Raw genomic sequence first — 27,787 nt, forward strand, 5'->3', positions numbered from 1 at the left:
TGCTAGGGAATGGAAGAAATATAGAAGGCAAAGGACCCAGGAGAATAAGGAGAGCAGTCGTAGAGCCAGAAACGAATATGCACAGATAAGAAGGGAGGCCCAACGACAATATGAAAACGACATAGCAGCGAAAGCCAAATCTGACCCGAAGCTGTTATACAGCAACATCAGGAGGAAAACAACAGTCAAAGACCAGGTAATCAGGCTAAGGAAGGAGGAGAGACAACAAGAAATGACCGTGAAGTATGTGAGGAAGTCAACGAGAGATTCAAAGAAGTGTTCACAGAGGAGACAGAAGGGGCTCCAGAGGGACGGAGAGGTGTGGCACATCACCAGGTGCTGGACACGGTACACACAACCGAGGAAGAAGTGAAGAGGCTTCTGAGTGAGCTAGATACCTCAAAGGCAATGGGGCCAGATAACATCTCTCCATGGGTCCTGAGAGAGGGAGCAGAGGCGCTATGTGTACCCTTAACAACAATATTCAATACATCTATCGAAACAGGGAGATTGCCTGAGGCATGGAAGACAGCAAATGTAGTCCCAATCTTTAAAAAAGGAGACAGACATGAAGCACTAAACTACAGACCAGTGTCACTGACATGTATAGTATGCAAAGTCATGGAGAAGATTGTCAGGAGAAGAGTGGTGGAACACCTAGAAAGGAATGATCTCATCAACAGCACCCAACGTGGTTTCAGGGACGGGAAATCCTGTGTCACAAACCTACTGGAGTTCTATGACAAGGTAACAGCAGTAAGACAAGAGAGAGAGGGGTGGGTGGGTTGCATTTTCTTGGACTGCAAGAAGGTGTTTGACACAGTACCACACAAGAGATTAGTGCAAAAACTGGAGGACCAAGCAGGGATAACAGGGGAGGCACTACAGTGGATCAGGGAATATTTGTCAGGAAGACAGCAGCGAGTAATGGTACGTGGCGAGGTGTCAGAGTGGGCACCTGTGACCAGCGGGGTCCGTCCTAGGACCAGTGCTGTTTCTGGTATTTGTGAACGACATAACAGAAGGAATAAACTCTGAGGTGTCACTGTTTGCAGATGACGTGAAGTTGATGAGAAGAATTCATTCGATCGAAGACCAGGCAGAACTACAAAGGGATCTGGACAGGCTGCAGACCTGGTCCAGCAATTGGCTCCTGGAGTTCAATCCCACCAAGTGCAAAGTCATGAAGATTGGGGAAGGGCAAAGAAGACCGCAGACGGAGTACAGTCTAGGGGGCCAGAGACTACAAACCTCACTCAAGGAAAAAGATCTTGGGGTGAGTATAACACCAGGCACATCTCCTGAAGCGCACATCAACCAAATAACTGCTGCAGCATATGGGCGCCTTGCAAACCTCAGAACAGCATTCCGACATCTTAATAAGGAGTCGTTCAGGACCCTGTACACCATGTACGTTAGGCCCATATTGGAGTATGCGGCACCAGTTTGGAACCCACACCTAGCCAAGCATGTAAAGAAAGTAGAGAAAGTGCAAAGGTTTGCCACAAGACTAGTCCCAGAGCTAAGAGGTATGTCCTACGAGGAGAGGTTAAGGGAAATCAACCTGACGACACTGGAGGACAGGAGAGATAGGGGGGACATGATAACGACTTACAAAATACTGAGAGGAATTGACAAGGTTGACAAAGACAGGATGTTCCAGAGACTGGACACAGCAACAAGGGGACACAGTTGGAAGCTGAAGACACAGATGAATCACAGGGATGTTAGGAAGTATTTCTTCAGCCACAGAGTAGTCAGGAAGTGGAATAGTTTGGGAAGAGATGTAGTGGAGGCAGGATCCATACATAGCTTTAAGCAGAGGTACGATAAAGCTCATGGTTCAGGGAGTGACCTAATGGCGACCAGTGAAGAGGCGGGGCCAGGAGCTTGGACTCGACCCCTGCAATCTCGACTAGGTGACTAGGTGAGTACACACACACACACACACACACACACACACACACACACACCACACACACACACACACACACACACACACACACGAGCGAGTTTGTGAGTCAGTCTCGAAAATATTTTTTTATATATCGCCTCTGTGTAAGCTGTATCTTCTCTATCACAAAATAATATTATTTATGGTTCGTGCAGTGCCCCACGTAGAAGGAACTGAGAACCAGTTTTGTTGTTCTCCTGGTCGCCTTCCCCATCCCTCCCTCTATTTATCTCCCTCCATCCCAACTCCTCCATCCTATCTGACAATATAACAGAGAAATATAGATAGCGGTTCTTCATATAATGTTACTCATATACAGAGTAAGGTAAGTCTTACTACACCGCGGGTATTCACACCATATAGGTGTACACTGCGGGGGTACCCGCACACTGTGTCCCTCCATGTAACTAGCCGCACGCTGTGTCTCCCTCCATGTAACTAGCCGCACAGTGTCCCTCCATGTAACTAGCCGCACGCTGTGTGTCCCTCCATGTAACTAGTCGCACAATGTCCCTCCATGTAACTAGCCGCACGCTGTGTGTCCCTCCATGTAACTAGCCGCACGCTGTGTGTCCCTCCATGTAACTAGCCGCACAGTGTCCCTCCATGTAACTAGCCGCACGCTGTGTGTCCCTCCATGTAACTAGTCGCACAATGTCCCTCCATGTAACTAGCCGCACGCTGTGTGTCCCTCCATGTAACTAGCCGCACAGTGTCCCTCCATGTAACTAGCCGCACGCTGTGTGTCCCTCCATGTAACTAGCCGCACAGTGTCCCTCCATGTAACTAGCCGCACAGTGTCCCTCCATGTAACTAGCCGCACGCTGTGTCTCCCTCCATGTAACTAGCCGCACAGTGTCCCTCCATGTAACTAGCCGCACGCTGTGTGTCCCTCCATGTAACTAGCCGCACAGTGTCCCTCCATGTAACTAGCCGCACAGTGTCCCTCCATGTAACTACCTGCACAGTGTCCCTCCATGTAACTAGCCGCACAGTGTCCCTCCATGTAACTAGCCGCACAGTGTCCCTCCATGTAACTAGCCGCACAGTGTCCCTCCATGTAGCTAGCCGCACAGTGTCCCTCCATGTAACTAGCCGCACAGTGTCCCTCCATGTAACTAGCCGCACAGTGTCCCTCCATGTAACTAGCCGCACAGTGTCCCTCTATGTAACTAGCCGCACAGTGTCCCTCTATGTAACTAGCCGCACAGTGTCCTTCCATGTAGCTAGCCGCACAGTGTCCCTCCATATAACTAGCCACACACAGTGTCCCTCTATATAACTTGCGTCACAATGCTAGTGTAGGTAATTTAGGTAAATAAATCAGTCAACCACTTACGACACAACACTGACTCACAACACTGACTCACAACACTGACTCACAACACTGACTCACAACACTGACTCACAACACTGACTCACAACACTGACTCACAACACTGACTCACAACACTGACTCACAACACTGACTCACAACACTGACTCACAACACTGACTCACAACACTGACTCACAACACTGCGCCTCAAACTGTCGCGTGGGTTTATATAGCCAAATACTGTAATTCAGCAAGGAGAAAGATATGCAAATTTCCTCAGTACATTTTGGCTCAGAGCCCCAGAGCTGTTTCAACGGTCAACCCCACGGGAACACAGTCTGCAGGTGGCCTCACACACACGATATCACCATAACAATAACCTCAAACACAGTTTGTAAGTTCATGACAGGTAAACATTAAGGGTAAATGCAGTGGCGAACATACATTTTTGGGTCCGTGAAGCTTGAACTGTTATGGGTTACCATGGCAACCAGCAACGACTAGCCTACATCATACTTTAATAATCTTTTAATTTTTATTTCTCATACAGTAGACCCTAAATTTTTAAGCAATGTAGACTAAAGTGGCTTCTGGGGCCCCTCCGGGATTAAGGGCCCTGTAGTTTAAACTTCATTAATTTCATAGAAGATCCACCCTTAAGTAAATGCCAAATACTTAGGAACCGTGATGGTCGCATCGTCATGAGCTGCCACCATCGACCACACGACAAAATGTGGTAATGGACTTACGCTACCGAACAATTGATTCTTTTTTTTTTTTAGCACACCGGCCGTCTCCCACCGAGGCAGGGTGACCCGAAAAAGAAGAAACGAAGTTTTTTTTTCTTCTTTTTCACATTTTGTAATTTGTAAAGGGGAAGGGGTTACTAGTCCCTTGATCCCAACATTTTAATCACGTCTTACGACACGCATGGCTTACTATGAATACAATATATGTAGTAATAGAATTATTTTTATTTTGCTATTATACAGCGCCTGTGGGAAAGGGGGAAAGATATGGAAGGCATTCAGGCTTAATTCAGGGAATTGGAGCACAGATCCGATTCCCTAGATCAAGAGCCCCTCACCAGCATCAAGGAACCTCCCCTGAGGGGATGTCGTAATAGAGATCATCTCCCTATTAACAGGTGGTTATGGATTCCTCCACAGGTCCCTGGGCGTGCTGACTTACGTTCTCCTAACGGGGTTCCTGCCATTTGGGGGAGAGACAGACCAAGAGACCTTTCTAGAGATATCACTGGGGGAGCTCGACTTCCCAGAAGAGCTCTTTGAGGACATTTCTGCCGAGGCCATCGACTTCATCAAGAAACTCTTAATTCGCAAACCTCAGTAAGAAAGCTTAACTAATGCTGTTTCATGAAATGAAATAGTGAAAATTTGTTGGATTTTGCAATAAGCAAATAACTGTATTGTGTTAAATTTACGCCATAAATAACTTATTGCTAGAAAACTATCGTTAATTTTAAGCCATGTACATGCTTAATTGTACACATATATGTACACGAACTACACTTAGAACAAGCATGGGTAATAATAAGACTTGGTTATACAAATTCATTCATATATTTATACTTATAAATTCATTAAGAGTTATATTAGTTTCTATACAATCAAGAGAAGGAAAGCAATACAGTGGAATCTGTTATTAAATTTTTAGATTAACTCTTAATAATTATTCGACATTTATGATGTTTTAAGTTTGTCTTTGTCTTCAGGTTGAGAATGAGTGCCCGGGAGTGCCTGGAGCACCCATGGATGAAGGCCGACCTCAGCAAAGCAAAGATTCCTAAACAGCTCAATCTCTCGGCGCCAGCATCCACACCCATCTCCACACTGTCTTCCCCTACTGCGCCGACAGCCCTGACCATCCCTGATATTTATCATTCGCACACCATCTCTACCAGTGTTCACTCTCCATCACTCATGTCGGCGTTGACGGAGATAATCACATCGTCCGGCGACGCAAACCTCTACGCCAGGTCTCGTGGCTCTCTCGGCAACACTCCTGGGGCTCTGACTCCTACTAACACAACTCCTGCCATCCTCACACCAAATAATACCACTCCCACTGTTCTCTCTCCTTTGAGCTCCTCTCCACGGGATATCGGTTTGCCGCCTGTCCATCCTCTCACTGGGCCCAAAACCTCAGCAGTCAACTCTACCTATTCTTCTACTAACTCACTCTACCGAGGAGGGTCGCGACAGTCTCTCGACCGCGCCAGGAGTCTCTCCAAGTCTCGCGAGGTGCTGTCCGAGAGGATGCAGATGTCTAATCAGAAGAAGACACTTTCGAAATCTCGTGAGCGTCTCCACGATGGACGACTTGGGCTCTCAGGGTCTCGGGAAGACTTGTGGGCTCTTAAATCCTTCTCTCATTCTGAAGAAGCTCTGACGGTATTTAGTTGGCTGAACCAGGATGATTCAGTATACAAAAGTTGTAATAATGTCTTTCTTCCCATGCTGCCCATGCTCGATGAAAACAGAGTATCAGGACGTTTGTACAAAAGTTTGGCATCCATCGACAAAATAGACGAAGTAGGGACGGAGTCAAATCAGGGTAACGACAGACAAAGTATTTTCGACTCAAGATTCTCAATTAACGATAGGGAATACAATAATCTCATTACTAAATACAACACAGCTGTTAATAGTCACCGAAAAACACCACCGCGTGACCAGACACGTGAAGGTCGTCAGAGAAGTACACTTTCAGAGGAACGACCGAAAAGCGACCAGGGTGGACAAAGTGAGAATGTCTGCAACAAGCGATGCTCCCGCCACCACCAGTCTGAATCTCAGCTGAGTCAGAAAGTTACAAAAATCAGTCGAACGGAAAGAATGAAGAGAGACGTGCAAAGAAAACGCAAAGGGAAAAAGGACAAAGAGATATCAAGTCCAGAGTCGCCTCGAATGAAACAAAGTGAATCTGATGTATTCAGACAACCTGACAAACCTGTTGATAAGCAGTCGTTCTCCAACCGAGCCCCATCACCTACCAAAAGACGGGGATCCGTCTCTCACACTGAGCAGAGAATCCAGGAGAGGCATGAAAGACAACAAGAAAAACTGGAAAGACAAGAGCGCCAAGAAAAGCTTGAAAGACGTGGCTCAGGGAAGGGAAGCGCCATAAATTCTCGAAGGCGTGACTCTGGAGAGGATAAAACTCAACCCAAAGAGAAATGCAAAAACAACAGAAACAGAAATAATGATGAGGCCATTAACAGACCAAGGAGTATATCTCCATCCAAGCAGACAAAGGTAAACAAGAGATCTACCAGCAGTGACGCGTCTCCCGCCTCTTCTCTTGAGAGTGTCAAGGAATCCACAGAGTGTAAAAGAACATCGCCTAGACGTAGTCAGTCGTCTGAAGCTAAGAAATCTCTGAGGTCATTACCTGGAGCATCAAATGATGATATCGAACACAAAGAAAAAAGATCTGACATGGATGAAGCTTATATTTCATTTGAGGAACCCGTGGACGATGGCATTTTTAGCAGAAGCGAGAGCATGGATAGCACAAATACTGTGGAATCTGATCAGACTATGAGAGCCACAGATACATCATCTGATACAATAGAGTCAACTTTTGCTCCTTGTACTGTTTCTGAGAGTGAATCTAACCGAGCAGCAGAAAGCCCTATACAGATTCAGTTGTCTGAGAAGCACGAATTAGAAATAGCGAGAAAGGCGTCGGAAATCTCAGAAAGTTCAGCCAATGATGAACCAATGATATCAGAGAGTATACAAGAACTGTGTGCCATTAATGAAGAAGAGGAAGGTGAGAAGAGCGTGTTTGTCAGATCAGTATCCACTAGTAGCGACATTGGTAGTATGTTGAGTGAAAATAGTGAAGCAGACAAAGAGGATGTCACTACTTCTAAGCCAGACAAAGAGGACATCACCTCCCCTTCCAAGCCTCACGAAAGCGACTATTTGGCTGCCTTTAACTGGAAGCTTCGAGGCAGATCACTGAGTATGCAGCCAAGCGATCCGCGTCCCTTTTCACACCTCCACCTGTGCAGGTCTAATTCCTTTAATTTAGGAATGCCTATAGGAAAAATTGTGGCATCACCGTGGGGAGATGTGTGTGAGGGAGCCATCAGTCGGGCCTTAGATATGTTCAAGCTAAAGTCAACTGACCTGACGACGGCAAGTAGAAGTTTCCAGGAGAGACGGACCTCCCTCCATAGTCAGTAATATATTCCAGGGGTCGACAAGTCTTGTACAAATAAAATGAAAACTTAAGTCATAAATGTTAAATTGTAGAAGCAGGAACTAGAAGTGACTGCATGAAGCCCCGACACTTCTTAAGGGAAGAAGCAGGGTGCTTGCTAATTCTTAAGCACAGCGCGCTTCTTATATTTTTTTTCTATTGACGTTGTGTATGATACCAATTATATTATAGTGGGTACAACCCAAACAGAGGCTATGCTACAAGTTTTAGGTGGAGCTGTGGAATAAACAGAAATGTAACTCTTGATATCCAGTGATCAAAGGTGAATGATGTTACACTACATTTGTGTTCACATACATACTAACACAAGGGTGCACAAAGCTCTCAAAATGGCTTTAGCGATATCTGTACATTGTGATTTTCTTTCAGGGCTTCAGTAAATGTTTAAAATAGGGCGTTAACTTTTCAAATCGCCTGTGAATACCTACTTTGTTAACTGGCACTTGACAAAGAGTGCCTAGAATATCTGCTACGGTATCTGACACTTAACAAAAAGTGCCTAGAATATGGTAAACAGCTTTAAGCTATGTACATAAAGAACCTGTCTTATTATAAGGTTATCGGGTATCGGTGAAGGCGCTCCTCCTTAACCTCCCCACTGAGATGGGTTTTTGAATCAGCATCTCATTCCTTTTCTTACACCCCTTGAGACTTTAACTCTCGTCTATAACTTACGCTTTTAACTCACCAGAGGAAACCGCTTTCAATTCCCATTTTCAGACACTCGCACCTTAGAAGTTAGATGGTTAGTTGTCTTTTTAAAGTTGCTGGTGCAAGCCTACAATTTGACCTCGTTGATCAAACCATCAGTGCTGTCATGAAATCTTGATTCATTATTGATCAGATTAGTAATTCCATGAATATTGTATACTCTTGTGTCATATAATCGTCAATGGAGTCATGCAGGCTGTGGTACATCCCTCATGACGCAAAAGAGGCTACAGTAGACAGGCCTGGTAAAATAATTAACATCATGTAATATAATCATTGCGAGTCCTGCTAGTCAGTGAGGGTACGCGAGGTGAGATGAGAGGACGAGTTTGGTCTCAGGGTCAACAGTAGACGAGAGCTTTGTCTTAGCTAGCTCTCCTGGGCAGAAATGAAGGGCTCCTGATCAAAGGAAATAGAGCAATCTTCTCTTTTGTATAAAACACGTTTTTACCTCACATTTCACCAGCGTTTTATAACCCTTACGGGATTAGCGTTTCCTCCATAAATATATTAATCACTAGATGCAGATGGGGAACCCTCTAACACGTCTATTGGAGACTGCTAGGATGGTTTGGTGGTATACTTGGAGGGTGTTCCGGGGGTCAGCGCCCCCAGCGCCCGGTCCATGACTAGATGGTAGTATTTACTTAGCATGTACAAGGTGCCTTGTTGCTAGCGAAGGGCTCTTGATCTCAGGAATTGGAGTTACCCCTCTCCTTCCATGGATCAAACATAATTGTCTCACATTCCCTAAGCGCTCAATAACCCTTACGGTTATGGCACTTCCAGATGAATATAATAATTTGGGGTACGAGAAAATAAGGTAAAAATGCTAAACGAATTTGTAATGAAATATTTGTCAAAATTATTGGAAATGTGTTCATGAACAACTTAAACTTCCTGACTAATACCAGATGAGCTTTCGTCGCCATCTTGAAAAAAAATGGCTGCCACTCACTGTTTTTAGTGTTTTAATAATTAAGCTTTTATTTTGGGAGATAAAAAATTAATATCAGGAAATAAATGCTCACAAGTCTGTATACAGTGAAAGTAATATCAAACGAAACTCAACAAGCGAATGTCAGATAAAACGGACAAAAAAATGTGGCTGGACAAAGGCTCAGTATTATTATAGCAGCACCGTATGACCCTGGTGGTCTAGCACCTAGTTTTGATTATAATAATGAAAACCAAGCTCTAAACCCACAAGGGTTTTACAGCACTGTAAACATTCAGTGGGATATTTTATTAAAAGAGCCATGAAGCGGACCAAATCCACTATATCCAATGGCTTTCCAGTCCGGTCATACGCTCAATAAATGGACCAACTCTGCCTAAGCCTAATTGCAAGTTTGTATGGTCTAGGCTTCGTACAATACCTGTCCATTGTTATTGTGGTGGTAGAGACAAGCTTCACATGTCCAACTGTAAATTACGTTGTCATAGATTATATCCTCCAGAGAAAAAGAAAGAGGCTTTCGTTAGTCTTTTCTTTTTATGTCCGGTCGTGTTATAAATACAACGTAGTAAATGTTTAATTAGAAGTTTGTCCATATCCAACAGTCGATCGATTAAGCGGACTACGTCTGCTTAATTGAAACGTTTCAGTGTAACAGCATTTTTTCGGTAAATAAATCGGACACCTCCGTTATCGGTCCGCTTTATCGGACTTTTACTGTACAGTCATATATTTAAATTACTGTTACGACTGATCCTGCCTGGACATTGTTCCGGGGGTCAGTGACCCCGCGGTCCAGTCCTTGACCAGGTCTCCCAGTGGATCAGGGCCAGATCAACCAGGCTGTTGCTGTCGGCAGCACATAGTGCAACGTACGAATCACAGCCAGGCTGATCGGGTACTGATACTTAAGAAATTTGTTTTATATCCACATTAGCTATGCGCTTCATATATTTTTGCATCTTCTGACACTTTTTTTTCCACACCTGTAGGTTTATTCTAAAGTTTATGATTATTTTTTTGGCGACATATACTGATGTGTACTCGGATATCCCACTTTTTTCCAGTTACGTATCCCTACTTTTTTATTTTTACAATGGAATCTTTGAAAAGTGCTTAAGAGGACAGAAGGATTACTTTTTTCACATCAGGTTTGCTGGTGACAGGTATTCTACAACCTCCGTATCTGACATCTACTCTCGCCTCGCCTCTCCTAGCTCCTGCCTATGTAATCTCTTTCCCCAGGTACTCTGTATTATTAACTTTATCAGGTAAAACATTGTCTTAATAAAATTTCATGTAAATACAATTTTTTGTCTTAATTACATACAATTTGTTATTATTATAATCAAATAATAAAGCGCTAAACCGACAAGGTCATGCAGGGCTGCTGGGCAGAAAATAGTGCTGGGGCTATAAACTGCTAGGTGGAGAGGAGATCAGAGGTAAGAGTAGAAAAGGGCTGAAAGGGACGCTAGGGGGCTATGCATCAAAGTTTGTATAGTAAAGCAGTTGCTGACAAAGTGAAAAAAGTGATCGTAAGTCAAAGGCAAGAAGGGAAGATAAGGTAAGAGGGGTACGTCGTTGGCGTCGGAGGTAAATTCTGCGAGCTCGCTGGTAAACCAGGCAATCCACAAGAAAGAGAAGAACCAAAATAGAGGCCCGACAAACCTCACAGAGAGGAATAGGGTGTCGTTCCATGAGATACCCATGGGTAAGGCGAGTATGGCCAATGCGGAGACAGCACAGTCTCCCGGGAACAGCAACGGTGGTAAGATGGCCACAAACCTAAAAGCGGCTTAATAGAGTGAAATTTGTTATGGTGAATGCCCGACCACCATTGTTGCCAATAGCTACAAAGACGGGCAGAGATGACTAAAATAATCCCTGAACGGAAGACCTCTATAGGAAACTGGAAGGTCACGTACTGCTGATTGCACAGCAGCATCCATCTGTTCATTGCCCTGCACATCAACATAAGCAGGAACCCAACAGAAAACGACATCTTTGTTTTTGCTAGCTACATGCGAAACTAAAGCTGACTAAGAAAGACCAATGGATGAGGGGAATCAAATTGTTTAATGGCCTGTAAAGCACTGAGGGAATCTGAAGTGATCACAAATGCCGAAGGAGACATATGCAATACGGAGAAGTGCTGTGAGGATGGCATTCAACTCTGCTGTAAAAATACTAGCCGAGTCTAACAAATGACCCTGGACAACATTGTCAGGAAACACCGCCGCGAATCCAACACCGTCAGAAGATTTAGAGCCATCTGTATAAACAGCGACGGCATGAGCATGCGACTGGAAGTGACACGAACCGTTAAAACCTCCCAAGGGGAAAGGTAAAAGGCAGATGCTATATGAACATACAAGGAAGGCAACTGGAGAGAAGACTGGAGTGAAGACGAAGAGAAAATGGTCGGAGTAAGCAGGGGCATCAAACAAATAATGGGTTTCTACTAATGTCTGAGACCAACCTATACGTAGAAGGAACACGAAGGTCGTGAGCGCAGACAAAGTAACGATGACAATGAACATCACGACGATTGGATATGGAAGAAACATTCACCTCAGCATAGAGGCTTTCAACAGGGAAGGAAAGAAAGGCGCCAAGGCATAAATGATGCTGAAGGGACCTAACTTAGAAAGAGTTGTGAGAGGCCGCAGAATAGACTTGGTCGCTATAATCAAGCTTGAACAAGACTAGGGTGGAATGCAAATGGAGGAGGGTCCAGCACAAGAATTCAGCCGACCATGGCAAGCTGCCTTCAAAGAGGAAATGTGAGGTTTCCATGTCAACCGGCGATCAAATAGAAGGCCAAGAAACTAGATTAGTAGTATATTACATTCTGGTTTACACGAGCCGTGTAGATACAATGAAATATCTGAGACAAGAGGACGGAGGCGTCTAGTGAAGGTAATGAAATGGGTTTTCGTACTAGAAAATTTAAAACCTTGAGAAATTGCCCAATGGGAAAGACGGTCAATCACATCCTGAAGGGATGTTAATACCAAGCGACAGTCAGCCCCTGCGTAAGCTATAGTGAAATCATCCACAAAGTGACGACCAAATCTGCGATCGAAGAATGGAAGGTAGATCATTTATAGCCAAGAGAAAAAGGGTTGTAGGGCCCTCCTGAGCCTGAACAAAGTCTGAGGAAAGCGAGGCGCCAACACGAACACGAAAATATCTTTCAGATAAGAAAGCAGCTAGGAAGGTCAGTAGATTACCGCGGAGGCCTAAGGAGTGGGCTTGGACTAAGATGTTATACCTCCAAGTGGTGTCATATACCTTCTCAAGGTCAAAAAAGACTGCTAGGATGGAGTGCTTATTAACAAAGGCATTTTGCACATACGTATCTAAATGGAGCAAGGGGTCCAAAGTAGAACGGCCCTTGCAAAACCCACATTGGCGAGGAGAAAGACTATTGCGAGTCTCTAAATACCATATCAGACGTCTTTTCACCAATTGTTCCATCATCTTGCAATGGGACGATAGTGAGAGGTATCAGCCCCAAAGTGCCTGGTTTGCAAAACTGAAATACAGTGGCAGATTTCCATTGTTGAGGGAGAACCCCTCACATCCAAACAAAATTGAAAGGGCGCAAAAGGACTCCAAGGGCTGTAGAATGCAGGTGCTGTAGCATATGGATATGAATATTATCAGGCCCAACTTCTCTAGCTCTAAGAGAGTAAAACGTGTGTTATATGGCTCCATCCCATTAGATGAGAAATCCAAAGGCAATTGCTCCCTGGCAGACTTAGAAGCGAGAAATGAGGGACAGAGGTGAAGGCCTTGGGAGACATGGACAAGATAGTTTCCGATTTCCATGGCAACCTCAAGAGGTTTGCAACACTAACACCAGCAACCCGCAAAACGGGAGCCGGGTCCAGAGCGTACTTGCCACACAACTTCCGTACCTTCTTCCAAACTGCGCACACAGGGAAAGTAGAGTTAACAGTAGAAACATAGTCTTGCTAACAAGTGCACTTAGCATCATGTATAATGTGGCGAGCGACTGCCCTTGCTCGCTCATAATCCATAATCGATAACGCACTGCATGGGAACATGCAGGAGACCATCAAGGCACGCATGTCTGAGAATGCCTGCCTGAGATTTGAAGAATAGAATGTGATGCTGCAGTCAAAATTAAGGTCGAAAACTGGTGCACCAGCTCATCAATAGGGGACAAAGAAGGGTCCTCACATAAAGCGTAAGATGAGAGTGTAAGTCCTAATTCACTTGTCGAAATTGCCAATGGGGGCTACGAGGCGGTCGGGAATACATAGTAGAAGAAAGAATAATAGGAAAGTAATCACTGTCATGCAAATTCGGGAGAACAGACGAAGTGTAATCAAGGGCAATTGACAGGAACAGATAGGAAGATCAATGCAAAAGAGAGAGAGAGAGAATGTGAGAGTCAAAATAGGTGGGAGCACCAGTATTTAAAACATGAAGAGGATGAGAAGTGAGAAGAGTCTTCAACTGATCACCACGAGTCACAGTGGGACCCCCCCCCCCCAGAGATGATGATGAGTGTTAAAATCACCTAACAAGATGGGCAGCGGCAGAGAAAACACCAAGAACACAACATCTGAGATACAAAATGCACGGGAAGGGGAGATATATAGAGAGCAAACTGCATGCCACCTGTGCAAATAAATACGGGCTGCGGTATAATGCAGCTAAGAATGGACAAAGACCTGTTGAAATGGTATACCAGGATGCACAAGAAGTGCACTCATTAAAAGTTTCATCAGGACAAGGATCAGAAGAATGCAACAGCACACATCCTGAAACGGGATGGATAACTGCTGAACAAACCTTAGGCTCTTGTAACCCGACACCTGCTGGGAAAAACAGAGAGCAACACCTGGAGCTCTCCTCGATTGCCCCTAAGGCCATGAATATTCCATTGTAAATAAGTCATTATTCACAAAGACAGGTATGCTAACAGTGAGAAGCAATAAAATCTACAGGCTAGCTGGGTCAGTGAAGTCAATTTGTGGAGGCAACGGAAAGCATGTAAGCAAGGAGGAATCAGAATGCTGTGAAGGAAAAGTGTGCTGTGAGGGTTGTGAAAAATAAGAAGAGGCACAAGGAGGTGCACAGGTGACTATTGAGAGTTTCGTCTCTGCAATATAGTTGGGGATAGCATCAAGTGTTTCAGCGGACAAGGAAGATGCTGATACTGTGACTTCAGAGAAAGGTGAGGTAGAACAAGTAGAGATCGGGGAGACTATGGATGGAACCAAAGAGGTTTGAGAGGGGAGGAGAGTATGAACCTGGAGAGATGTGCTGGCGGGGACAGAAGAGTCCTGTGGTGGAACAGGAGAGGAAGGGGGCTGGAGGGGAACTGAGGAAGAAGTTTGGGGGGAACACAAGAGGGGACCACACAAGGGGGTGAACTTTCACCTTCGTGTGAGAGTTAGAAAGGGGGCGAGAACTAGGCATCGAGGCCAAAAAGGAGAACTGTTGGAGAATTGTAAGCACCAAAGGAATACAAAGAGACCTGGGCTTAGGAGATAGGTTCAACTTCGCAGGTGACAGGTGCAAAGAAAGTGTAGGCATAGGTTCAACTTTGCAGGTGACAGGTGCGAAGTAGGTGCAGGCGTGCGAGACCTCGCAGACTGAGAAACTAGTGGGCAAGAAGAGGTAGAGGTAGGAAGAGGTAAAGAGGTGGGGGTTTTAGAGGGTAAAACTGCAAAAGAATTAGGAGACAGGGGTTACCTCAGAAGACATGGCCCCAGAGGAGCTGGTAGGCAGGGGGACCATCAAGGTTGGAGGTCTAGCTACTCGAGAATAAGGAACACGAGAAAGACTCCCCTGAAGGTGGAGTGGAGAGAGAGCCTTAGCATAGGTAAGGCCTTCACTTTCCTTAAGACAACTGATTTCTCGTTCATTAAGATAGACCTGACATTGGCGGGAAAAAGAAGGATGAGGTTCATTGCAATTGACACAAGTGGGGGGGAAGACTGCAAGATGTATCAGCATGATCTGCAGCACCGCAGACCGGGCACTCTGCTGTAGATATGCAGTATTTAGTGGGGTGTCTGAAGCACCACCAGCAATTTCGACACTGTTGAAGAGTAGGGACCACTTTATGGACCTCTAGGCGATAGTCCGCGATATAAACATATAATCGGAGGACGGGAGTTCACGGCAGTCAAAGGTTAAGTGGGTGATGTTACTGGGAAAGCGCCTCCACCCACGAGCAGGTAGGACACATGTATCCTCTTTGAAAATTTGAAGGTCCTGAAGGTATAATTGCTCCAAAATATCGTCACCGCAAGACAGAAAACCACACTGTACAATGGTATGCAGTAAAACTACCATAGGAACGTTATCAATGGAAGTAAGATAGCAAAGATCATGAGCTTGTTCTGCATTCTGAACTGTAATGATGTGCGCACTGCTTTGAAGAGCGTGAAAGGATATATTTTGGCCACCATGTCATAAAAGAGCTTTATCAATGCTATAGTCAGAAATAATCAGTTGGAGATGTTGGATGTAGGGAAAAAAATTAGTCTACTGCATACTTGTAAATATGGTGCATAAAGCAAGTGGGTATCACATAGGTCGTTTCTGGGTGGAATGAGCAGACATCGAAGAACGGTCGTCAGCAAATGGTCTGGAACGTTTAGGTATAGTTTTATGGGTGGCCCGACCTGAGGTAGGTGGGCGATCCAAACATCATTGCATTGTATTCAGAGAGGCCGGATGTGCAAGAGGCAGAGGCACTAAAAGAAATGAGCAAAGCCTCAGCACCTGGAGCAGGTGACAAAGCATCACCAGCAGTAGGTACAGGGGTATGGGAAAAGTCTGGAGAATGGTCCAATAACAAAACCGGGTTAGAACAGGATGTGGTAACAAAAAGGGGACTGGGAGGAGGGGTGTTATCATGGAATGAAGACTCCATGATGGTGGTACTTCTGTCATATTATTTTAAAGAAAAAAAAGAAAAAACAAAGAGGGACTGTCACTAGAAGGGATAGAAGGGCCATAAGTTCCCCTTCTCATCCGAGAGGACCTCGAGACCGCTAGCAGTGCAGATGCAGCATGGAATACATACCATACCCTACATTTCACGCCAGTAAACCAGCACTCCAGGATAGCAACCTCACATCTATTGAGCCACCTCAGTGGACTAAAGAGAGGGCGGTCAGAAACCCGCCACAAAGCATAACTCCTTTGGTTGCCACCTCCCAGAGCAGACAAGCAGCCTCTGGAGATACACCCGTCTCCTGCAGGACACCCTGCCCCACCTCTCGGAAATCCGGGAAGGGAGCAGGGTGCCTCTAGATAATCCAGATTCCACGGCAAACTACACCACACCGGAGGAACCTCACGGAGCAGAATGAACCCCGGCACACTTCCCCCTGCCTAGAAACCCTAATACTAGAGCGGAGGACCCCAGATGCTACAAATGGGATGGGGTTGGGAGGGGAAGGAAAGGGAAAAAGGGGAGATGGGATAGGCAGGGGAGAATTGGGAGGTAATTAGGTTTCGTCTGAGGAAGGAGATCAAAGGGTCTAATTCCTCAGACCAAGAGCCTCTTCACCACATCAAGGAGCCCCCTAGAAAAGACATACAATCTACTGGTGTACATGTTCCAATTGCTGCCTATTCCCTTCAAGGGAGGTTCCTTAATGCTGGTGAAGGGCTCTTGATACAAGAATCGCTATTGGTTCTGACTTTGGATCGAACCTATATGCCTTCCATTCTCCATTCACTGCATGATCCTTCAGGTTTCAGTTCTTCCTCCCGAAATCTAATAATAAAAATTTTTCATGTTTCACTTTGCCTATAATTATATTTAACTTTTTCTAGAACTGTGCATCAGTGTTAATTAAGATAATCAGTCTCACATAATCTAAGGAAAAAACAGCCCACATTTCTGTATTTTGCCAGTGGAATATTAAACTGTTGAAAATATTGGGCAGACCTGGTCATGGGCCGGGCTGCGGGGGCGTTGACCCCCGAAACACCCTCCAGGAAAGTTGACTTAGCTGTTTTAGAAGGAAACTGTTTAGTTTCTTGGACAGTACTCGACGTATCAAAAACTTTACTGTGCACCGAGCTTTGGCCTTTTGCATTTTGTAATCAAGTTTCAAATCCCTAAAGGCAGCGGTTGACGAATAAAACACTAAAAACCGTGAACGGTCATAATTTTTTTTTCCCCAAATGTCGGTAAAAAAAAACCTCACCCCGCAACAGTCAGAATGTTTACAGTGACGTTCATTAAGTCATTCTCAGTGATTTTATTGAATATAATTTCGTTATGAATTAGTTCAGTTTTTGGACTTAAAAAAAATGACTGATTTCTCTGTGAAAGCTGCCCACCATCACGCCTCAGGCAGGGCCCACCACCACGCTTCAGGCAGGGCCCACCATCACGCCTCAGGCAGGGCCCACCATCACGCCTCAGGCAGGGCCCACCATCACGCCTCAGGCAGGGCCCACCATCACGCCTCAGGCAGGGCCCACCACCACGCCTCAGGCAGGGCCCACCACCACGCCTCAGGCAGGGCCCACCACCATGCCTCAGGCAGGGCCCACCACCACGCCTCAGGCAGGGCCCACCACCACGCCTCAGGCAGGGCCCACCACCACGCCTCAGGCAGGGCCCACCACCACGCCTCAGGCAGGGCCCACCACCACGCCTCAGGCAGGGCCCACCACCACGCCTCAGGCAGGGCCCACCACCATGCCTCAGGCAGGGCCCACCACCACGCCTCAGGCAGGGCCCACCACCACGCCTCAGGCAGGGCCCACCACCACGCCTCCTAACACTTGTTTCAAGTTTGCTGAAACCAAATTAGGTGTAAAAAAAAAACGTATTTTTAATTGTTATTCTAAGGTGATCCACGACACTGAATAATTGCACATTAAAAAGGGAACAATAAGTTAAGAGTTTTATTATCCAAAAGATTTATGGTCTGGGACTATTCACAGACTTTTCACGGAATATGAAAAAACTATGATGAGAACTTGCGAAGAAATGTTTGTAGTAATTTGCATAGAATATATCTGGCTAAAAGCCTATAATATACATCTTTTTTTTTGTGAATACTTATTATAAAGGATTTACAGAAAACATGTAAAAATTGATAAAAAGATATGAGTTGATGTCGGTGAGGGAGGCTCTTGTTACCGAGAACTGGACCTGACCTTCCCTTTATTCGATCAGACTTCATTGTCTCGTGTCCCCGAAGTGCTCCAGTAACCCCTACGGGTTTAGCGCTCCGTACATCCTCACTGACAGTAGTGCTTACAAATAGGTTACGTGTATATTCACTGACAGTCCTCAAATATTTCCACTGTCGTCTCGTTTACTCACCAAGGGTCTTTATCAGTTTATTTTCCCCAGCTGCGTATTTATATTTTTTAAGCATTTTCTTAGGGAAGCGCTAAACCCATAGGGGTCATACAGCACATAGAGAATGGGAGGTAAAGTTCTATTAAGTCTTTAGTTTAAGATATAAACCAACCAGTACTTAGGCCTAGCTTAATTTTTTTTTTAAATCACTCAACACACTGAGTGAACTCTGAATATATATCATTGTACAAAGTTTAAAAGATGAACTACCACACCCTCGGCTCACACCCTCGGCTCACACCCTCTGCTCATACCCTCGGCTCACACCCTCGGCTCACACCGTATAAGGGTACAATACATTATCCTTGTTAGTCATACTATCAAAAATGATGAGAGGGTCTAGACTTGTAATTTGAACAGTTATCAGACAGAGGGATCAAGAGCGATTAATGTAGGCGCTGCCATTTTGGTCCAGAGGTGCACTAAATACAGACTCAAGTGATGGTCAGGACGGTGTCTCAAAGGCAGGTGTGTGCAGCTGACACTAATATATATTGTTTTAACGTCATAAATTCACAGGTTTTTCTCGGATATCTTTACCAAGCACGAACATTTCCAGAGGTCCGGAACTTTTCCTGAGCACTGGCATTTTGCTAATTTTCTAATGCATTTGTTGTTTGATAGTCATATTATACACTCCATACCCATCCTACTGGGCACAGCAGTTTTCCCTTGTAACAGAGACCATTCAAGGGGGTACTTGATGCTGACGAAGGGCTCTTAATCCTAGAAATTTGGGCTACGCTTCCAGTCTTCAATTAATCAAACATGGGTACTTCCAATTCTACAAATACTGTCTGACCTCTATGGATTTAGCGCTTCCCTATTAATAAATAATAATTAGACGTGTTTCTGTACCGGTCACCTGTACATCAATGCACGCAAAAGGCTTATGACATTTGTATCTTAAAACCCTCCGAGGAACTGCAGATCAGCTGTCTCAAGAGGCCTAGCTGTGGCTCGGCCCTCTCGTGAGGCCTAGCTGTGGCTCGGCCCTCTCGTGAGGCCTAGCTGTGGCTCGGCCCTCTCGTGAGGCCTAGCTGTGGCTCGGCCCTCTCGTGAGGCCTAGCTGTGGCTCGGCCCTCACGTGAGGCCTAGCTGTGGCTCGGCCCTCTCGTGGGGCCTAGCTGTGGCTCGGCCCTCTCGTGGGGCCTAGCTGTGGCTCGGCCCTCTCGTGGGGCCTAGCTGTGGCTCGGCCCTCTCGTGGGGCCTAGCTGTGGCTCGGCCCTCTCGTGGGGCCTAGCTGTGGCTCGGCCCTCTCGTGGGGCCTAGCTGTGGCTCGGCCCTCTCGTGGGGCCTAGCTGTGGCTCGGCCCTCTCGTGGGGCCTAGCTGTGGCTCGGCCCTCTCGTGGGGCCTAGCTGTGGCTCGGCCCTCTCGTGGGGCCTAGCTCTGGCTCGGCCCTCTCGTGGGGCCAAGCTCTGGCTCGGCCCTCTCGTAGCTGTGGCTCGGCCCTCTCGTGGGGCCTAGCTGTGGCTCGGCCCTCTCGTGAGGCCTAGCTGTGGCTCGGCCCTCTCGTGAGGCCTAGCTGTGGCTCGGCCCTCTCGTGAGGCCTAGCTGTGGCTCGGCCCTCTCGTGAGGCCTTGCTGTGCCTCGGCCCTCTCGTGGGGCCTTGCTGTGGCTCGGCCCTCTCGTGGGGCCTTGCTGTGGCTCGGCCCTCTCGTGGGGCCTTGCTGTGGCTCGGCCCTCTCGTGGGGCCTTGCTGTGGCTCGGCCCTCTCGTGGGGCCTTGCTGTGGCTGTGGCTCGGCCCTCTCGTGGGGCCTTGCTGTGGCTCGGCCCTCTCGTGAGGCCTTGCTGTGGCTCGGCCCTCTCGTGAGGCCTTGCTGTGGCTCGGCCCTCTCGTGAGGCCTTGCTGTGGCTCGGCCCTCTCGTGAGGCCTTGCTGTGGCTCCGCCCTCTCGTGAGGCCCCTCTTGCCCTCTCGTGAGGCCTTGCTGTGGCTCCGCCCTCTGCCTTGCTGTGGCTCCGCCCTCTCGTGAGGGCTCCGCCCTCTCGTGAGGCCTTGCTGTGGCTCCGCCCTCTCGTGAGGCCTTGCTGTGGCTCCGCCCTCTCGTGAGGCCTTGCTGTGGCTCCGCCCTCTCGTGAGGCCTTGCTGTGGCTCCGCCCTCTCGTGAGGCCTAGCTGTTGCTCGGCCCTCTCAGATACTTAGAAGATGCGAACTCATTAATAGGTATCAGGAACAAGGTAGTGCTCAGAACACACACTTACGGTAAGCGCTCGACTTCCGTAAAGTCGGGGAAAGACTATCATTTCCTGCATCAAGTGTCTCTCTTATGAAATCTGAGGAAAAGCGATGATAGTCTGCAACACAGGTGTCAGGAAAAGGTTGAGGACAAATTATTTGTATCACCAGTTAATGCCCTAAGCCTTTTCTCGATTAAAAAAATGACAACAATAACTAATATTGATTAATACTTACCAAGATGTAGTATAAAAATATTAGGTCTGCTCTTCCAAAATCAAATTAGGGAAAAGTCAGTTTCGGCTCTCTAAATACCACACAAATTGTTTACGGAAACATTCCAATGATTTACTAATGAAGACGATTTATTCGGGAAGGTCAGCGGAGGAAAGTGGCAGACTATCACATTATTATAATCATGGGGGAGCGCTAAACCCGTAGGATTATACAGTGCATGTTGGGGGGGGGGGGAGATGGAAGGTATTCACGCTCATTCAGGGAACTAGAGCACATATCCAATTCCCTAGATTAAGAGCCCCTCACCAACGTCAAGGAACCTCCCCTGAGGGGCAGACTATCACAGATATAGAAGATCAGAGGAGGAAAGTGGCAGACTCACAGATATAGAAGGCTAAAGCTTGAGGCAATAAGTCAGAAAAGATAATGTCACAGGATGGCAGAATGGAAGTGAGGCTCTAACATAGCATGTCTTTTGGACTTTGAGGGAGTGGCACAGGTGTTAAAGAAACAGCTAAAGAAAACTGTGAAAGGCTGGGAGGGAGTTAACGTTGGCGACATCCACCACGACAGCGCCGCCCTCACCAGAGATGATGGAACAGGACTGGATAGTGATCGCTTTTGTTTTTGTCAAGAAGCAAACTTCTACAAAAGGAAAAAATCCCTATTAATGAGACCAAAAGAAAAGGGAGGAGTGACAGGTCTTTTGATTATATCTGGGGAAGGGAAGGAGAGGTCAGTCCCTTGGATCATTAACACTTGATCCCCTTAAAGAGCGCACGCAAATCAGATAAGACGCGTCTTGCGGTGACTGTGTCAGCTTTCAGTCGTCTGAATTCACGTGACTGATGAAACGTTTCCTTGAAGAGGAACAATGATGCCGGCGAGGGACTCTTGATCCAAGGAATTGAAGCTAGGCCTCCCTTTCCTTTGATCGAACCTGATTGTCTCCCGTTTCCCATGCGTTGTATAACCTCTACGGATTTAGAGCTTTCCAGTGAAAAAGTAATGGAACCTTAATGAGCAGCAGCAGAATAATTATTACTACTATATTTATGGGAGGGAGGAATGGGGGTGCTAAACCAGTAAGGGCCATGCAGCACCTGTGTAGCAGCAAGCACTCAGGTCTGATCCGAGAAACCAAAAGGTAGCTCCAGATTCTTTGATCAAGAGCCTTTCATCGGCATCGAGGCACTTCCCTGAAGGTCTCAGTTTTGTCCAGAAATAATTTTCAAAAGCTGCATCACAGCAGACACACTCAGCCATGAACGCTGCGCTCTGACTCAGCCATGAACGCTGCGCTCTGACTCAGCCACGAACGCTGCGCTCTGACTCAGCCACGAACGCTGCGCTCTGACTCAGCCACGAACGCTGCGCTCTGACTCAGCCACGAACGCTGCGCTCTCTCTGATTCAGCCATGAACGCTGCGCTCTCTCTGATTCAGCCATGAACGCTGCGCTCTGACTCAGCCATGAACGCTGCGCTCTGTGATTCAGCCATGAACGCTGCGCACTCTCTGACTCAGCCATGAACGCTGCGCTCTCTCTGACTCAGCCATGAACGCTGCGCTCTCTCTGATTCAGCCATGAACGCTGCGCTCTCTCTGACTCAGCCATGAACGCTGCGCACTCTCTGACAGCCATGAACGCTGCGCACTCTCTGACTCAGCCATGAACGCTGCGCACTCTCTGACTCAGCCATGAACGCTGCGCACTCTCTGACTCAGCCATGAACGCTGTGCACTCTCTGACTCAGCCATGAACGCTGCACACTCTCTGACTCAGCCATGAACGCTGCACACTCTCTGACTCAGCCATGAACGCTGCACACACTCTGATTCAGCCATGAACGCTGCGCGCACTCTGATTCAGCCATGAACGCTGCGCACTGATTCAGCCATGAACGCTGCGCACTCTCTGACTCAGCCATGAACGCTGCGCACTCTCTGACTCAGCCATGAACGCTGCGCACTCTCTGACTCAGCCATGAACGCTGCACACTCTCTGACTCAGCCATGAACGCTGCACACTGACTCAGCCATGAACGCACTCTCAGCCATGAACGCTGCACTCTGATTCAGCCATGAACGCTTCAGCCATGAACGCTGCGCACTCTCTGACTCAGCCATGAACGCTGCGCACTCTCTGACTCAGCCATGAACGCTGCGCACTCTCTGACTCAGCCATGAACGCTGCGCTCTGACTCAGCCATGAACGCTGCGCACTATGACTCAGCCATGAACGCTGCGCTCTGACTCAGCCATGAACGCTGCGCACGCTGACTCAGCCATGAACGCTGCGCGCTCTGACTCAGCCATGAACGCTGCGCGCTCTGACTCAGCCATGAACGCTGCGCGCTCTGACTCAGCCATGAACGCTGCGCACTCTGACTCAGCCATGAACGCTGCGCACTCTGACTCAGCCATGAACGCTGCGCACTCTGACTCAGCCATGAACGCTGCGCACTCTGACTCAGCCATGAACGCTGCGCTCTGACTCAGCCATGAACGCTGCGCGCTCTGACTCAGCCATGAACGCTGCGCGCTCTGACTCAGCCATGAACGCTGCGCGCTCTGACTCAGCCATGAACGCTGCGCTCTGACTCAGCCATGAACGCTGCGCACTCTGACTCAGCCATGAACGCTGCGCACTCTGACTCAGCCATGAACGCTGCGCTCTCTCTAACGTCGCTCTTAGCAGAGGTGAAATGGAACTTAATTTTTAATACAAAATAATTTGACTTTCTATTACAATTGAGACTTTCGAATGACTATTCTACAATCACTTTCAATGCTATAAATGTTGTATTCGTTAACCATCCACCTCGAAGCAGCTCACCCAGAAATAAAGTTGAATAATATGAAATCTACTTCAAATTTAGTATGGATTATTATTATAATCAAGGGGAAGCTCTAAACCCGTAGGATTATACAGCGCCTGGAGGGAGGGGAATGTGGAAGGCATTCAGGCTTAATTCGGGGAATTGAAGCACAGATCCAATTCCCTAAATCAAGAGCCCCTCACCAACATCAAGGAACCTTCCCTGAGGGGAATTTAGTATGGAGCATTGTTAGTGATGTCATGACTCTTAGCGGCTTGCTTACCGACCCTTCCAACTCTACCCTACATACATCATGCTGGTTACTGTATCTGACCTAACTCGGGTACAGATTCGTAGGTATCATTGAGCAACTCTCACCTGAGCTAGGGAAGGTGCCTATCAAACAAGACTCGCAGCAGTGAACAAATCATCAGGAACCACGACAATAATTGCCAGGTGATCAGGTAACAGCAACAATGTGCGCATCAGTTACTTAACAACAATGTGCGCATCAGTTACTTAACAATGTGCGCATCAGTTACTTAACAATGTGCGCATCAGTTACTTAATGTGCGCATCAGTTACTTAATGTGCGCATCAGTTACTTAATGTGCGCATCAGTTACTTAACAACAATGTGCGCATCAGTTACTTAACAATGTGCGCATCAGTTACTTAACAATGTGCGCATCAGTTACTTAATGTGCGCATCAGTTACTTAATGTGCGCATCAGTTACTTAATGTGCGCATCAGTTACTTAACAACAATGTGCGCATCAGTTACTTAACAATGTGCGCATCAGTTACTTAACAATGTGCGCATCAGTTACTTAATGTGCGCATCAGTTACTTAATGTGCGCATCAGTTACTTAATGTGCGCATCAGTTACTTAACAACAATGTGCGCATCAGTTACTTAACAATGTGCGCATCAGTTACTTAACAATGTGCGCATCAGTTACTTAATGTGCGCATCAGTTACTTAACAATGAGCGCATCAGTTACTTAACAATGTGCGCATCAGTTACTTAACAACAATGTGCGCATCAGTTACTTAACAATGTGCGCATCAGTTACTTAACAATGTGCGCATCAGTTACTTAATGTGCGCATCAGTTACTTAATGTGCGCATCAGTTACTTAATGTGCGCATCAGTTACTTAACAACAATGTGCGCATCAGTTACTTAACAATGTGCGCATCAGTTACTTAACAATGTGCGCATCAGTTACTTAATGTGCGCATCAGTTACTTAATGTGCGCATCAGTTACTTAATGTGCGCATCAGTTACTTAACAACAATGTGCGCATCAGTTACTTAACAATGTGCGCATCAGTTACTTAACAATGTGCGCATCAGTTACTTAATGTGCGCATCAGTTACTTAATGTGCGCATCAGTTACTTAATGTGCGCATCAGTTACTTAACAACAATGTGCGCATCAGTTACTTAACAATGTGCGCATCAGTTACTTAACAATGTGCGCATCAGTTACTTAATGTGCGCATCAGTTACTTAACAATGAGCGCATCAGTTACTTAACAATGTGCGCATCAGTTACTTAACAACAATGTGCGCATCAGTTACTTAACAATGTGCGCATCAGTTACTTAACAATGTGCGCATCAGTTACTTAATGTGCGCATCAGTTACTTAACAACAATGTGCGCATCAGTTACTTAACAATGTGCGCATCAGTTACTTAACAATGTGCGCATCAGTTACTTAATGTGCGCATCAGTTACTTAATGTGCGCATCAGTTACTTAATGTGCGCATCAGTTACTTAACAACAATGTGCGCATCAGTTACTTAACAATGTGCGCATCAGTTACTTAACAATGTGCGCATCAGTTACTTAATGTGCGCATCAGTTACTTAATGTGCGCATCAGTTACTTAATGTGCGCATCAGTTACTTAACAACAATGTGCGCATCAGTTACTTAACAATGTGCGCATCAGTTACTTAACAATGTGCGCATCAGTTACTTAATGTGCGCATCAGTTACTTAATGTGCGCATCAGTTACTTAATGTGCGCATCAGTTACTTAACAACAATGTGCGCATCAGTTACTTAACAATGTGCGCATCAGTTACTTAACAATGTGCGCATCAGTTACTTAATGTGCGCATCAGTTACTTAATGTGCGCATCAGTTACTTAATGTGCGCATCAGTTACTTAACAACAATGTGCGCATCAGTTACTTAACAATGTGCGCATCAGTTACTTAACAATGTGCGCATCAGTTACTTAATGTGCGCATCAGTTACTTAACAATGAGCGCATCAGTTACTTAACAATGTGCGCATCAGTTACTTAACAACAATGTGCGCATCAGTTACTTAACAATGTGCGCATCAGTTACTTAACAATGTGCGCATCAGTTACTTAACAATGTACGCATCAGTTACTTAACAATGTGCGCATCAGTTACTTAACAACAATGTGCGCATCAGTTACTTAACAATGTACGCATCAGTTACTTAACAATGTGCGCATAAGTTACTTAACAATGTGCGCATCAGTTACTTAACAATGTGCGCATCAGTTACTTAATGTGCGCATCAGTTACTTAACAATGTGCGCATCGGTTACTTAACAACAATGTACGCATCAGTTACTTAACAATGTACGCATCAGTTACTTAACAATGTGCGCATCAGTTACTTAATGTGCGCATCAGTTACTTAACAACAATGTGCGCATCAGTTACTTAACAATGTACGCATCAGTTACTTAACAATGTGCGCATCAGTTACTTAACAATGTGCGCATCAGTTACTTAACAATGTGCGCATCAGTTACTTAATGTGCGCATCAGTTACTTAACAACAATGTACGCATCAGTTACTTAACAACAATGTGCGCATCAGTTACTTAACAATGTGCGCATCAGTTACTTAACAATGTGCGCATCAGTTACTTAATGTGCGCATCAGTTACTTAACAATGTGCGCATCAGTTACTTAACAATGTGCGCATCAGTTACTTAACAACAATGTACGCATCAGTTACTTAACAATGTGCGCATCAGTTACTTAACAATGTGCGCATCAGTTACTTAACAATGTGCGCATCAGTTACTTAACAATGTACGCATCAGTTACTTAACAATGTGCGCATCAGTTACTTAACAATGTGCGCATCAGTTACTTAACAATGTGCGCATCAGTTACTTAACAATGTGCGCATCAGTTACTTAACAACAATGTGCGCATCAGTTACTTAACAACAATGTGCGCATCAGTTACTTAACAATGTACGCATCAGTTACTTAACAATGTGCGCATCAGTTACTTAACAATGTGCGCATCAGTTACTTAACAATGTACGCATCAGTTACTTAACAATGTGCGCATCAGTTACTTAACAATGTACGCATCAGTTACTTAACAACAATGTACGCATCAGTTACTTAACAACAATGTACGCATCAGTTACTTAACAACAATGTGCGCATCAGTTACTTAACAACAATGTACGCATCAGTTACTTAACAATGTACGCATCAGTTACTTAACAACAATGTGCGCATCAGTTACTTAACAATGTGCGCATCAGTGGGAAAATAGACGTTACCTGGCATGAGGTGTGTGTGCGCTGTGAAGTGATGAGCTGTAACCCGCACTTACCTGTAATGGAAAACAAAGATTAAATTAACCAATATCCTACATCTAGCTGCACCATCAATCAAGACCTCTATCTTCATGGAGCAATAATTATACAATAATTCTTGCAAATGTAGAATTTAATTCTACCTGTCCACCTCCTTTAATGTCAAGACATGCTCACCTTGTTTGCCACTGAGCTACGGGAGCTGGGTGATCAACTGGTGCCGGAAATGCCACCTTAATGCGGTAATACTACAGAAAAATATAAAACTTTTATCATTTTCAACTTTCAGCATGATTCTACGCATTGATTCAGTAACAATACACAATTTTGCGCAGTATCAGTGACACTTAATA

At 45.9% G+C, this 27,787-nt stretch overlaps 2 protein-coding genes across 3 annotated transcripts in view; one reads left to right on the forward strand and one right to left on the reverse strand.

The window, feature by feature from the left end:
• Positions 1–18,095, forward strand: part of LOC128692215 (uncharacterized) — a 345,217-nt gene extending 327,122 nt beyond the window's left edge. The window contains exons 6-7 of the mRNA XM_070096361.1: positions 4,441–4,620; positions 5,007–18,095. Of these exons, the coding sequence (XP_069952462.1) occupies positions 4,441–4,620; positions 5,007–7,488 (2,662 nt within the window). The 3' untranslated portion in view covers positions 7,489–18,095. The remainder of the gene's footprint in view (positions 1–4,440; positions 4,621–5,006) is intronic.
• Positions 1–27,787, reverse strand: part of LOC128692330 (E3 ubiquitin-protein ligase Siah1) — a 538,875-nt gene that overhangs the window by 397,450 nt on the left and 113,638 nt on the right. Inside the window, exon 1 of one of the 2 annotated variants that reach the window (XM_070096365.1) lies at positions 27,612–27,783. The exons of the other annotated variant lie outside the window; for it this stretch is intronic. The gene's annotated coding sequence lies outside the window, so the exon portion shown is untranslated. Of the gene's footprint in view, positions 1–27,611; positions 27,784–27,787 lie in introns of those variants that run through there. 2 annotated transcript variants of the gene reach the window in all.

The sequence above is a fragment of the Cherax quadricarinatus genome, chromosome 53 (assembly GCF_038502225.1).
Source record: "Cherax quadricarinatus isolate ZL_2023a chromosome 53, ASM3850222v1, whole genome shotgun sequence".
In the NCBI taxonomy this organism is placed as follows: domain Eukaryota; kingdom Metazoa; phylum Arthropoda; class Malacostraca; order Decapoda; family Parastacidae; genus Cherax; species Cherax quadricarinatus.